The 14,204-nt window shown below is 41.4% G+C and overlaps 1 protein-coding gene across 1 annotated transcript in view; it reads right to left on the reverse strand.

Moving 5' to 3' along the window:
• Positions 1-14,204, reverse strand: part of LOC121505607 (proton myo-inositol cotransporter-like) — a 114,896-nt gene that overhangs the window by 29,513 nt on the left and 71,179 nt on the right. Inside the window, exon 4 of the mRNA XM_041781065.1 lies at positions 8,279-8,387. Coding sequence (XP_041636999.1) covers positions 8,279-8,387 — 109 coding nt within the window. The remainder of the gene's footprint in view (positions 1-8,278; positions 8,388-14,204) is intronic.

Here is a 14,204-nt window from a genome sequence, read left to right on the forward strand (position 1 = left end):
TCCAGTCTCTGGGTTTATCAGGGTCCAGTCTCTGGGTTTATCAGGGTCCAGTCTCTGGGTTTATCAGGGTCCAGTCTCTGGGTTTATCAGGGTCCATTCTCTGGGTTTATCAGGGTCCAGTCTCTGGGTTTATCAGGGTCCAGTCTCTGGGTTTGTCAGGGTCCAGTCTCTGGGTTTATCAGGGTCCATTCACTGGGATTATCAGGGTCCAGTCTCTGGGTTTATCAGGGCCCAGTCTCTGGGTTTATCAGGGTCCAGTCTCTGGGTTTATCAGGGTCCATTCTCTGGGTTTATCAGGGTCCAGTCTCTGGGTTTATCAGGGGCCATTCTCTGGGTTTATCAGGGGCCATTCTCTGGGTTTATCAGGGGCCATTCTCTGGGTTTATCAGGGGCCATTCTCTGGGTTTATCAGAGTCCATTCTCTGGGTTTGTCAGGGTCCAGTCTTTGGGTTTATCAGGGTCCAGTCTCTGGGTTTATCAGGGTCCATTCTCTGGGTTTATCAGAGTCCATTCTCTGGGTTTATCAGGGCCCAGTCTCTGGGTTTATCAGGGTCCAGTCTCTGGGTTTATCAGGGTCCATTCTCTGGGTTTATCAGGGTCCAGTCTCTGGGTTTATCAGGGTCCATTCTCTGGGTTTATCAGGGTCCAGTCTCTGGGTTTATCAGGGGCCATTCTCTGGGATTATCAGGGGCCATTCTCTGGGTTTATCAGGGTCCATTCTCTGGGTTTATCAGGGTCCATTCTCTGGGATTATCAGGGTCCATTCTCTGGGTTTATCAGGGTCCATTCTCTGGGTTTATCAGGGCCCAGTCTCTGGGTTTATCAGGGTCCATTCTCTGGGTTTATCAGGGTCAATTCTCTGGGATTATCAGGGTCCATTCTCTGGGTTTATCAGGGTCCATTCTCTGGGTTTATCAGAGTCCATTCTCTGGGTTTATCAGGGTCCATTCTCTGGGTTTATCAGAGTCCATTCTCTGGGTTTATCAGGGTCCATTCTCTGGGTTTATCAGGGTCCATTCTCTGGGTTTATCAGGGTCCATTCTCTGGGTTTATCAGGGTCCATTCTCTGGGTTTATCAGGGTCCATTCTCTGGGTTTATCAGGGTCCATTCTCTGGGTTTATCAGAGTCCATTCTCTGGGTTTATCAGGGTCCATTCTCTGGGTTTATCAGGGTCCATTCTCTGGGTTTATCAGGGCCCAGTCTCTGGGTTTATCAGGGTCCAGTCTCTGGGTTTATCAGGGTCCATTCTCTGGGATTATCAGGGTCCATTCTCTGGGATTATCAGGGTCCATTCTCTGGGTTTATCAGGGTCCATTCTCTGGGTTTATCAGGGCCCAGTCTCTGGGTTTATCAGGGTCCATTCTCTGGGTTTATCAGGGTCAATTCTCTGGGATTATCAGGGTCCATTCTCTGGGTTTATCAGGGTCCATTCTCTGGGTTTATCAGAGTCCATTCTCTGGGTTTATCAGGGTCCATTCTCTGGGTTTATCAGAGTCCATTCTCTGAGTGTATCAGGGTCCATTCTCTGGGATTATCAGGGTCCATTCTCTGGGTTTATCAGGGTCCAGTCTCTGGGTTTATCAGGGTCCATTCTCTGGGTTTATCAGGGTCCAGTCTCTGGGTTTATCAGGGTCCATTCTCTGGGTTTATCAGGGTCCCTTCTCTGGGTTTATCAGGGTCCATTCTCTGGGTTTATCAGGGTCCATTCTCTGGGTTTATCAGGGCCCAGTCTCTGGGTTTATCAGGGTCCAGTCTCTGGGTTTATCAGGGTCCATTCTCTGGGATTATCAGGGTCCATTCTCTGGGTTTATCAGAGTCCATTCTCTGGGTTTATCAGGGCCCAGTCTCTGGGTTTATCAGGGTCCATTCTCTGGGTTCATCAGGGTCCATTCTCTGGGTTTATCATGGTCCAGTCTCCGGGTTTATCAGGGTCCATTCTCTGGGTTTGTCAGGGTCCATTCTCTGGGTTTATCAGGGTCCATTCTCTGGGTTTGTCAGGGTCCATTCTCTGGGTTTATCAGGGTCCATTCTCTGGGTTTAAAGGCTCAAAATCTTAGTTAAAAAGTTCAACGTATTAGTTCAAAAGGTCAAAATATGAAATAAAGAGTCCAAACAATGTTTTTAGAATGCAAATATCTGAGAAAGAAGGTTGAAAACTTGAGTTTAAAAGGTTTAAAATATGAGTTAAAAATGATCAATTGTGAGTCTAATGGTTCAAAATACAGGAATAAAAGTCAAAGTTAGGAGTTTTAAATGTCAAAACATGATTTATTCAAAAATGTGATTCTAAAAGGTAAAACCATTAGTTAAAATTTTTAAATTATGAATCTTAAAGGTCAAAATATATAACAATATGTCAAAATCATAAGTTTAAGTTGGAATTGTGCAATGCAAAGTTGAAAATATGAAATAAAAACAAATCATTTTCTTTGCTCACATTCCTGACTTATATAATTATTTTTAACTCTTTCTTTTTTCATGTTTTTAAGACTAAACAAGGATATTTCAAATCATCAAGATAAGTTAACAGTTTTGTACCGGAGGAAATCTTACCGGTGGGCCTGTTATAATAAAATTATGATATGATCTTGTGGGCCTAATAACTACACAGAGGGCCAGATTTGGCCCCTGGGCCTTGAGTTTGACACCTTTGTACTAACCTATCTGTGTATTTATTAAAGGCCTTGGAGTTACAGGTGTAGATGTGCTGCCCCTTTAACATCATCCTGATACATCAGTAGGAAACATGCTTGAGCTGAATAAAACTCTGATAAAGTAATGACCTAACGACTCCAGCTGAAACATTATTGTCAAAAATTGGTTGACAGCAGAACGAGACTATTAAAGTCAGTTTTGAAGGATGATCCAGGGAAAGGGCAATCCGATTGAATTTGTAAACAGTACTCACAGTTTAATGCCAAGTGTAAAGGAAACAAAATCCAGGCACCATCTTGATGAAGGACTTCCTACGCTGGGTGTAAATGGGTCACTGCTGACAAGGATAAATGAGCAGGCAGACCTTTTCAGAAAGTCTGCTAGAAATATCGCTAAAAGACAGAAAGATAGAGACAGAGCTGTGGCTGATTTAGTTAGTCTCTTCTGCTGTTTTAAATTTTAGCAACAGGAGAGATAAATATATAAATATTAATGGCACACAGCCAACAGAAGATGTGAGAAATCTATGACAGCTCCAGTGTGCTACATCTGTGAATTACAGCTGGGAGCCTTTACATTCCCACCCTCTGTCCTCATCACTGCCCATTCAAACATTCAAGCAAACAGACGCCAGCGCTCACGCCCTCGGTCGCCTTTCAAAATCGAGCGACACGTAAACATCAGCGTAAGCTCACACGGCTCACGTCACTAAGGTGCATGTGCACGGACCTCAGAGTCAGTCTCAGGGCATTCACTCACACTCATATGCAGACGTGCTAGCACACACTTATCCTATCGCTCTCACCTCTAACGGTTGCTAAGCAACAGCACAAATCCACAGATTGTTTACAGAGCTTGTAATATAGTTCATCTCAAAGGGGGAAGTGAGACAAAGACAGATGACACAATCTCCTCAGATGGAGAGATAAAAAGAAGAGGAGAGGTGGTCCGTCCCTTCACAGGCAGCTGAGCAGCGATGTAATGTGGAGAATGGCTCCCTGGTGTATGATGTGTCATGGACGATGAAACAAATGTTTAATGATTTAATACTGGGCAGCTAAACCAAATAAATCTGTCCAAATCAATCTTATTTTGAAGGGGAAAGACGGTGGGGCAGAGCTGGTGCCATGCATCATTTAGTGTGTTTACATGGACTTTAGTATCTGGATGATGAGCCTTCTCCTGGTTTTGATCATAATCAGGATGCTGTGTTTACATGCACATAGAGAAACCTGGTTATTCACATCCCTGTATGCATGAGAAATACTAGTATACTGGTTTTTAATCTGTGCAGGCTCTGTGATGTTAACTTTCACAACACAAAACGTGACATTTTTAAAAATCTGAGTCAAAAAGACCACTGTAAATTATGTTGGGCTCAACACTAGGTGTCGACTGATATTGTTTTTCAGGGCCCATATGGATATTGATTATTAGTATTTCCTGAGACCCATAACTGGCACTGATATGCATTTATTATGATGTATAAAATGTACCGAATGTGGTAAATGAAGCTGCATGATCAAACATATGAAGGGAAATAAAGAATTTAGCTGAAGCTCTGAGAAACAGCACAAAGCAACATAGCAGAAGCAGGACAACAGGAAGTGATGTCATATGCTCACTGTGTCAGTGTCACTCAGGCTTAAGTGTTGATAGGCTAGTATTCATGTGATATTTAGCCAATCGTTGCACATGGGATCTCACATGGGAAGATGCACTTTAAAGTGGAACAGTTTCAGTAGTCAGCTTCAATGAGTATCAGTAAAACAAAGATAGCAGGCCAGAGGCCAAGTATCGGCATCAATAACCAGTCAGGGTGATAATCGGTCCAGCCCTGCTTAACACTGTTGAAGGCCATCATCAGGCTAAAGACATGCCATCCCAACAGTGTCCCAATTTTTCTGAATATGAGGCGATTAAAAATGTTAGTAATCATGAAGAAAGTTATGCCAAGACTCCAATAAAGACCTGAGCAATCCTCAATTAAATTCATTCACTAAATAAAGTTCTCAGGCTCAGGCTTTTATTTTGAAAAGAACACCAGAGGAGCTATTATATCTACATCCATGTAGATATAATAGCTCCAGAAGGACTGAGGAGAAATGGTGTATTTTCTGTAAAAAAACCAGGGGTGCCAATACTTTGGCACCCCTTTACAGAAAATACACCATTTCTCCTCAGTCCTTCTGGAGCACATTTTGTGGACAGATGAGACTAAGAGTGCTTTCACACTACGCCCAGAACGCGAATCTTTGCTCGGGCTGCAAAGATACAGCGGTTTTTGAGGTGACAGGAGCCTTTGCATCTCCTCTCACTGACTCCACCTTGTGTTCATCTGTAAGGTGAGCCACAACAGACCATTTATTGGCTGGATTCTGATGATTTCCGCCCTTTTTTTAAGAAAAATGTGAACAAACTGCTGCGCTATTTAAAAAAGTTTAGCTTTTATGATGATGTCATAAAGCTGATTCGACGCTCTGTCCCGTATCCGAGCGCGGTTGCATTCATATCTCATCCAAACTGTGCCAGAGTCCACTTAAATTGTGCCCGAGATCACCTCCCAAAGCGGGCCTGGGCCCGGTGCCCAGGCAAGGTTCATTTGCATTCACATGACCAAAACGAACCGGACTTTGGGCTCAAGTGCACTTGGATCCGGGACCGGGCCCCTAGTGTGAAAGCCACCTAAGGTAGAGCTTCATTCTCCTGTTGACAGAAAACAGAATGAGGCCTACAAAGAAAAGAACACAGAACCTTCAGTCAGAGTTTAACAGAAAATCTTGATTTTCAATTTGCACAATCTATATTTTTTGAAAACAGAATTTATTGACTTAATCAATTTGTCACCCAGCCCTACTGTGCACGGCATTCAGTTAAATTATAATAATAAAACGAGAAAGCAGAACTTGACAAGACAATCGTAGCTGCCTCCACCAGCAAACGTGGAACAGCCCACCATGTGGGACTGATTTAACTCCCATGATTATGATAGTGATGAAAAACTACTACAGACTTTGTTTAGGCTAAGCCTCAGACTTCTGATCACTGAGCTGATGTTTACTGTGATCTAATAAATATCCTACTACAGAGCTCTCACCAGCTGCTCTCACCATCATTTTTACTCTGCAGGAGGCTTCACTCTTTGCGATGAGGTGAATAGAATATAAAGAGAACATCATTTTTTTAATAATCACTGCATAATTGCTCAGCCTTTGTGTGCCGATGACTCTCTGCAGCAGCTGCACACAGATGTGCAGAAAATTTATAAGAAAAACTACTTCTTTGATCTAAAATTAGAGCCACCATTTATGAGACCATGTCTACAGTTTGTACACTCTGCACAAATTTTGAAGCGCGCTGACTGACTTGTACACTCTGTGATGTTTTTAGAAAGCTTCAGCAGCCTCTGAGCGTACTGACAGCACGGAGGCTGACGCATTTTCACTAATCTACGGTGTCAAAGTCAGCGGTAGAGCCCACATACTACAAACTTTATTAAAAGATTAAAACTTCCTGATAGCTCATGTGTGTAAACAGAAAAGGTCTATGCATCTGTCTGTGTGGGTGTGATGAAACAGACAAATCCTCATCCTCATCAGCTGGTCAAAATGACAGACAGCCTTTATTCGATCACAGTAAACTTCAAAAAACTGAACCGACTATGACAGTCATCGACCCACAACCATAGCTAACGATGTATGTGCTCACACCCTAACGTCCAGCAGTTGTGCACAACCTTAGTGCTCACACTGTACGAGTGAAGTCCGGACAGACTGTGACAAATATCTGCTGAGTTTCCTTCAAAAAAGTCTCCCACACTGAGGTTGAATCCAGTTCTCGCAACAAATGATGAACGATCGACTGAACAACTGAAAGTTGGTGGCAGAATCGGGTGAAATTTGCACAGTGTTTAAGGGGCATTTGCTTTCAACAACCTGACGATATGAATGCATCAGCTTTGCACCTGACAACTGAGATAAGCACAAACAAGGCCCTGGGTGCAAATACACTTTGCTATTTACACAGTGTGAGTGTTAGGCATTAAAATGAAAACTACATCAAGAGAAAAATGGGTAAGATATCTGTGCTTTGCACCAGAAGTACAATAGGACCGTTAGTCTCTGGGGTGGCAGCTATCTCATGCCTTCTGACCAAAAACAGGGTATGCAATTCTTTTGATAAAAACTGTATGGGTTCACTCTTTCATTTTTATGGTGTGCTTTTTATTTTATAGACGTCAGAATAGAGAAATCAGGAAGTGCTTTTCTAGTGTAAAATTGTGTTGTTGACAAACTTGAACTACTGCCTACAGTTGTAATTCTTTGTGTTGCTAGACAGTAAAAGTCTGAAGAAAATCCCACAAATCTTAAATGGATGGAGTTCACAAGAAAGGAGTGAACATGAGGTCAAACTACCTTAACCTTTGACCTTCAACCTCTAAACTCCAGTCAGTTCATCCTTAAGTCAAAGTGAACATTTGTGCAAAGTTTACAGAAACGGTCCGATGCTCAATGCCTTTAACCTTTGACCTACGACCTCTAACATCTAATCAGTTGATTGATAAATTAGAATGGACATTAGTGCAAGAGAATTCCTCACAGTGTTCTTGAGATATCATGCTCATACGAAATGGCCAGAATGGATGAAAGCCAGTCAATACAAATTAACAGAAAACATCCTGATAACATCATCCTGATGACATCATCCTGCTAACATCATCCTGATAACATCATCCTGAAGACATCATCCTGATAACATCATCCTGCTAACATCATCCAGCTAACATCATCCTGATAACATCATCCTGCTAACATCATCCTGCTAACATCATCCTGATGACATCATCCTGATAACATCATCCTGATTACATCATCCTACTAACATCATCCTGCTAATATCATCCTGATAACATCATCCTGCTAACATCATTCTGCTAACATCATCCTGCTAACGTCATCCTGATAACATCATCCTAATAACATCATCCTGCTAACATCATTCTGCTAACATCATCCTGATAACGTCATCCTGATAACATCATCCTAATAACATCATCCTGCTAACATCATTCTGCTAACATCATCCTGATAACGTCATCCTGATAACATCATCCTAATAACATCATCCTGCTAACATCATCCTGATAACGTCATCCTGCTTACATCATTCTGCTAACATCATCCTGCTAACATCATCCTGATAATGTCATCCTGCTAACATCATCCTGCTAACATCATCCTGATAACGTCATCCTGCTAACATCATCCTGCTAACGTCATCCTGATAACATCATCCTGATAATGTCATCCTGCTAACATCATCCTGCTAACATCATCCTGATAACGTCATCCTGATAACGTCATCCTGCTAACGTCATTCTGCTAACATCATCCTAATAACATCATCCTGCTAACATCATCCTGCTAACATCATCCTGCTAACAACATCCTGCTAACATCATGCCTCTGGAGCTGGGTATCACCGCTGCACAGGCGTGACAAACTCCTGAAATGGAACCATGGTGACTGCTCTGTGTCGCTGCTCTCTCCCTGAGAGAGGCGACTGACCTATGCATAAGTTTAAACCAAAAGTTTGTTGTCCTTGACTGATGGTTTCACTCACATGACCGTGTTGATTCCAGAAAGCTGCTGGAACATCTGAAGACCACAGCCGACAACCAGGGCACGACGAGTGGGGGGGTAGGTCAGCATTCGCCAGATCACTGGTCCTTCTGAAAAGACACAAAAAAAATTTATGAAGAATGTTGGAGAGCTGGGAGTTTTTAACTTTTTATGAGGGAGTTATGGCGGACATCTTTAAATCTTAAGCTCTGCCTGACTTTAAAATTACAAATATTTAAGCAATGTTGGATTGATACAAGCATTTATGCTTAAAGACATCCTGTAAATAACATTTTGGTATTTCAGGAACACATTCTTGTAGAGTTGGATGAAACGATTCTGATCTCACATCTGTGCCTGCTTAGCAAAAGACTCGGTGGTATTTCACTGCTCCTGGACAAAATGGAGAAAAACAGAGATTATATTTAAATGAATGATCTCAGAAGTGAAGGTGAGAGTCACATGGCAAATCATACTTTAGACCAGTGGTTCTCAACCTTGGGGTCAGGACCCCTTTGGGGGCCACGAGACGCTGAGAGGAGGTCACCAGATGCCTTAAAAAAATAAAGAGTATTTTCTAAATTATGCTGTTGCCACTTTACTTCAGTTTTACCAAATGTTAACCCTTTTTCATCACTTTTTAACACCAATTTTGTGAATTTTAGCACATAATTGCCACTTAAAACCCATTTTTGTCTATTTTAAACCCTTTCATTACCTTTTTCCTGCCTGTTTTTGCCACTTCAAAACCAATTCCTGCCACTTTCTGCCTATTGTTGCTTCTGTTGACCCATTATTGCCTCTATCAAACACGTTTTATACCACTTTTTGCCCATTTTAACCACAGTTAACCAGTTTTTGCCAGTTTATATCAAATTTCCATCCATTCCACCTAATTTCTACCATTTGTGAGCACTTTAAAGCGATTTTAGCCACTTTCTAATTCCCTTTTACCACTTTCTGCCCATTTTTGACACTTTTAACCCATTTATGTTCTTTAAAAATCCAATATCACCACTATTTTTGCCATTATTAACCAATTTTAGCAGTTTTTAACCCATTTTGATTATGTATTTAACAAAATTGTTTCATTTAAAAAAGGCTAAATGAATAAATAAATACATTTGTTTCTTTGATAAGAGTGGTTATTATTCAGGTCAAATATAAAATATGGTTTTCACAGCTTAAATTCACAGTGGACCATGGTCTAGGTGACCTCCATGGTCCCCCAGTTTGGCTGGGTCCCAGAAACCTCCCCTTTTATGCCTCCTAATGGACAGCCTGGTCTCCACATGACAGTTCTTGAATGTTCCTGGCTGTTCAACCACCTTCAGGTCCAGTGGGGGTCCCTGGTCTCTGGCACCTTTATTTTGGGGGTTGCAGGCTGAAAAGGTTGGGAACCACTGCTTTAGACGAGGAAATAAAAAATATTTCATAAAACATAAGAGAAACACAGATAGCAACAATGAGGTAATGATCCATCCATCCATCCATCCATCCATCCATTGTTTAATCCCATTATTCCATTTGGGGTCACGAGGGGCTGGATCCAATCCCGGTAGTCTTTGGATGAGAGGTGGGGTCCACCCTATACTGGTTGCCAGTCAGGGGGCAGAGGCAGACAGAGACAGATATTCATGTTCACATGAAGCAAACACTCCTGTCTCTGGTCCGTGGTTGGAGGTCAGAGTACCCAGAGAGAACCAGAACTTGTGTTGGGGGAAACATGCATACCCCATCCTGTCTAACAGGCGCTCAGACCTGGAACCTTGTTGCTGTGGCAACAGTGCCAACCCCTGCACCCCCGTGAAGCCCTTAAACCTACATTTTCTGCTATCATTTGCCAAACCGACCCCTGCAAGGCGCCGTCACCGTCTGTGGGTTTTAACTGTCTGTGGGATGTCACTGCAGCTGTCTCGTCACCTGGCCTTATCTAACCAATTACATGATGCCTCTGCTTCATCATTAGCCAATCATCTCTCTGCTCTGCTTTTTAAATATGCCTCTCTCTCCTTTGGTGCTGACGTCTCGTATGACTTTCCGCCTCCCCATCACCGGCAGTCTTGGAGAATCATGAGCCATCCCAAACATCTGCTCTCTGGAGTCCATCAAGCTTCCTCCACCAGTATCCAGACTCCATGGGGGGTTTATTCTGCTGTTGCTCAGACCATGGAGTTATTTAACAAATCTTTTTCAAAATCTTGTCTGTCCTGATTGAAAGGGTCTGATAAGTCAAAACCCCAGCCTTGTATTGGAACAGAAAATTTCTTGGACATTTTCATCCTCAAATTCAAACAAATTCCTTTATCATGAAGACCAAACATTCCGGTAACATTTTCCCCACAAAATTCCTGAAAAATTTCAAGCATATTCCCCAAAAAACTTCCTTAGAAAATATTTTTTTTTTATATATATTTTTAAAAATTCCATGATAATCACACAAACATCCAAACAAATGGTGTGAAATTTCCACAACAATTCCTGAGAATTTCAAAGGACAATTCAACCACAAATTCCCAATCAATTCCCAAACAACTGCAACAAAATATCCCAAACTTCCATGGAAATGCCCCAAAAATATCAAAGCAGTTTCCTAAATTTTTCAAAGAAACTCTTCCATATATACAAACTTATCCCCATAAAAACACTCATAACTATAACTATAATAAAACTATAATTTCCAAGCTCATTCCCCTAAATTCAAACTGAAAACCATATCAACATTTTAAGCATGGTTGTTAAATGTTGATGGACATTTCTAACAGCAGGAATTATTGCTATTTTGCAGGAAAGGCAGGATGTAATGTCCTCATGTGTGCATGCAGGATCTTAGGTTGATAATCATATTTTAACTGTGCCTCTCATTAGTTAATACAGATGAGTGGCCACACTACAAATGTTTGCTTACAAGCCTTGATAAAGGTGATAAATAATGTAGTCATTATATAAAGGCTTATTTTTAGTATCTCCTTCTCCATTTCGATGTGTCTCTTGTTCCGAGTGCCTGGTTTCTCACCTTCTGGTGAACAAATATCATATGTTTGCTTCAGGTTTGTTGTTGGCTTACTATCAGAGCCAGACTGCGACCTCCACCACACACACAGCAGGTCCTCTGGGGACAGAAGTCTTAATAGGATGAGAGAGCGGCTGGACAGGCATGGAGAGGTCGGATAAGTGTGTAGAGACACACAGCGCCCTGAGATTAGACAAACAAGACTGCGCCCTCTCAGAGGCAGAGACGGCACATATTAGAGTCGGATACACATGTGACTGTGCAAACACAAGCACAAAGAATCATATCGTCAGCACGGATACATGTGAGAGGACACGCTGGCTGATTATTTGGGAGCAGCTGTGAGTGGGAGGACTCTGGACCAGTAAACATCTCATCTTGTTTGTTTGAAAAAGCAGAGCAGACTTTGTAAAGTAAGCCCCTGCTGACACACAAACACACTGAAGCCCTTTCTTATGACTGCTTGTCAGACTTCATCTTTGATTCCTGTTGATCCTGAGAGAGGCTTTTTAACTCTCACCTATTTGGCCACACATTCACAGCAGGAGCCACACAGTCCTTTAAAAGATGAGAGGCAATTTCACGAGATGGCAAAAAAACACTTGATGATCTGTAATTTTAAGAAAATATCACAATTAGCCTGCAAGGGTGGCAACTAAAACAAGAAAGCTAGCATCCTTGCAAGTCAGAAAAACAGCAGAATAAAATATGACTAAAGAAGCAGAGAGGCTGCAGCCTGCACACAGAGTACCTGCACAGTGAATAAGAAGCGTCTCTTCATTACTGACACTTGTTTTTCACATAAATCTAGACTACCTAGGTACACTATGGGGTGTCAGTCTGCATTCTGCTCTGGTGAAGGTCCAGAATGCAGACATGATCCCCGGCACATGCAAACAGGATGGAGTAAGTGGTCTGACAATAATCCGGTGTGTTTTGGAAGTGAATCAATCAAACCAATATCTCATTCCCTTCATTAAAAACACAGGCGAGCATGCTGGCTGGCAGACAGGGTTTTAGTTTTTATTCTTTGATTGGCTGAACTCCTGCCAGCCCTTTAAACCTTAGCCACCGTCTGTCCTCTTAAACACTCTGTCAGACAGTGACGGTGTTAAACTGTGGAAGAGGTGTGCTGTTGGGAAACCTGTCAGCGCTTGCCCATGAATGTCCATCTTTCCAACACGACCTCTTAATCAGGGGTTCTCAATGTTGGGGTCAGGACCCCATTTGGGGTCGTGAGACACTGAAAGGGGGTCTCCAGATACCTTAAAAAAAAACTAGGAATATTTTTTCAATTACACTTACACCAATTTCGCCAAATTTTAACCTGTTTTTATCACTTTTTCCCACCAATGTTATCAATTTTAACACATTTTTTGCAACCGAAAACCCATTTTTGTCAGTTTTAAACCCTTTCCATCACTTTTTTTTCTGCATGTTTTTGCCACTTCTAACCAAATCTTTCCGTTCTCTGCCTACTGTTGGCTCTGTTGACACATTATTTGCCACTATGAATCCCTTTTACCACTTTTTAAGCCACATTTCACAACTTGATATGCCAGTTTTGCCATTTTCTTGACCTTTTTTTGCCAGATTATATCAATATCATCCTACTTCACCAAATTTCCATCTATTTTTGCCACTTTAACGCCATTTCAGCCACTTTTTAATCCCCTTTTACCACTTAGTATGCCCATTTTTGCCACTTTAACCAATGTTGCCATTTTTTTTGGTTATTGTGCCACTTGTATCTAATTTTTTGCATTTCTAACCCATTCCTGCTACTTTTCAAATCTAATTTCCCCACCTTTCCCACATTTTTTTGCCATTATTAACCCATTTTGGCTATTTTAATGTATTTTCATTCGGTTTTTAACAAAAGGACTTACATTTTTAAGAGGGCTACTTACTACACAAATAATTTAAAATGTGTTTCTTTGATAAGAGTGGTTATTTTTCAGTTTAGATATAAAACACCACAGCCTAACTTTACAATCTACCAGGATTTTGCTGGCCCACAGTTTGATGATGGGCCCCACTGGCTCTCCCATTTTCCCCCCTTATGTGCAGCCTGGTCTACACATGACTATTCCTGAATGTTCCTGGCTGTTCATCCACCTTCAGGTACAGTGGGGGTCCTCGGTCTCTGGCACCTTTATTTTGGGGGTCACAGGCTGAAAAGGTTGAGAACCACTGCTTTAGACGAGGAAATACAAAATATTTCATAAAACAAAGAGAAACACAGATAGCAACACTGAGGTAATGATCCATCCACCCATCCATCCATCCCTCTGTCCATATAGTGAATCTAACAACAGGAGTAAAAAAGACACTTGTGCTGCATGCAAAAAAGCTTTTTTAAAGCAGATGTACCAAACAGCCCTCTGTCTTCATGAAGCATGGGGAATAAGGGAAAAATGTCTGACCTACACTAGAAATAAAGATCAAGACATCCTGGCCTATGTCAGTATATTTTATTTTTATCTTATGGTTAGGTAAATGTAGTACTACGATAAATAATGTAGTAGCTTAGCTGCATTTCCAGTAGTTTTGTGCTGGTGTTACTTTCTGAATCAGACAGCTTTGTCAGTAGCTTACCTGATTTTTGAATCAGGTAGTACGTATATTTAAAGTTAAAGAGCCTGTAACGTGAAATCCAAAATTCGTCTCTTAACAGTCTATACATGTTGGAATATGATTTCTGTAAACATGTGAAAACTCAGTGCTTAACAAATGTATTAGACCACCACCCAAAGTAAGGTTTATGCCACAGCTGCCCTAGATTAACAGCATTGGTAATTACCAAAATCATTTTTATGTTTCTGCAATGGTTAATACACCAATATGTAGAAGCTCTTTAACCCAAATGATATTTTTAATGCTAAAATAGAATTATTATTGTTATCCATGAATT

The sequence above is a fragment of the Cheilinus undulatus genome, linkage group 23, assembly GCF_018320785.1.
Source record: "Cheilinus undulatus linkage group 23, ASM1832078v1, whole genome shotgun sequence".
In the NCBI taxonomy this organism is placed as follows: Eukaryota; Metazoa; Chordata; class Actinopteri; order Labriformes; family Labridae; genus Cheilinus; species Cheilinus undulatus.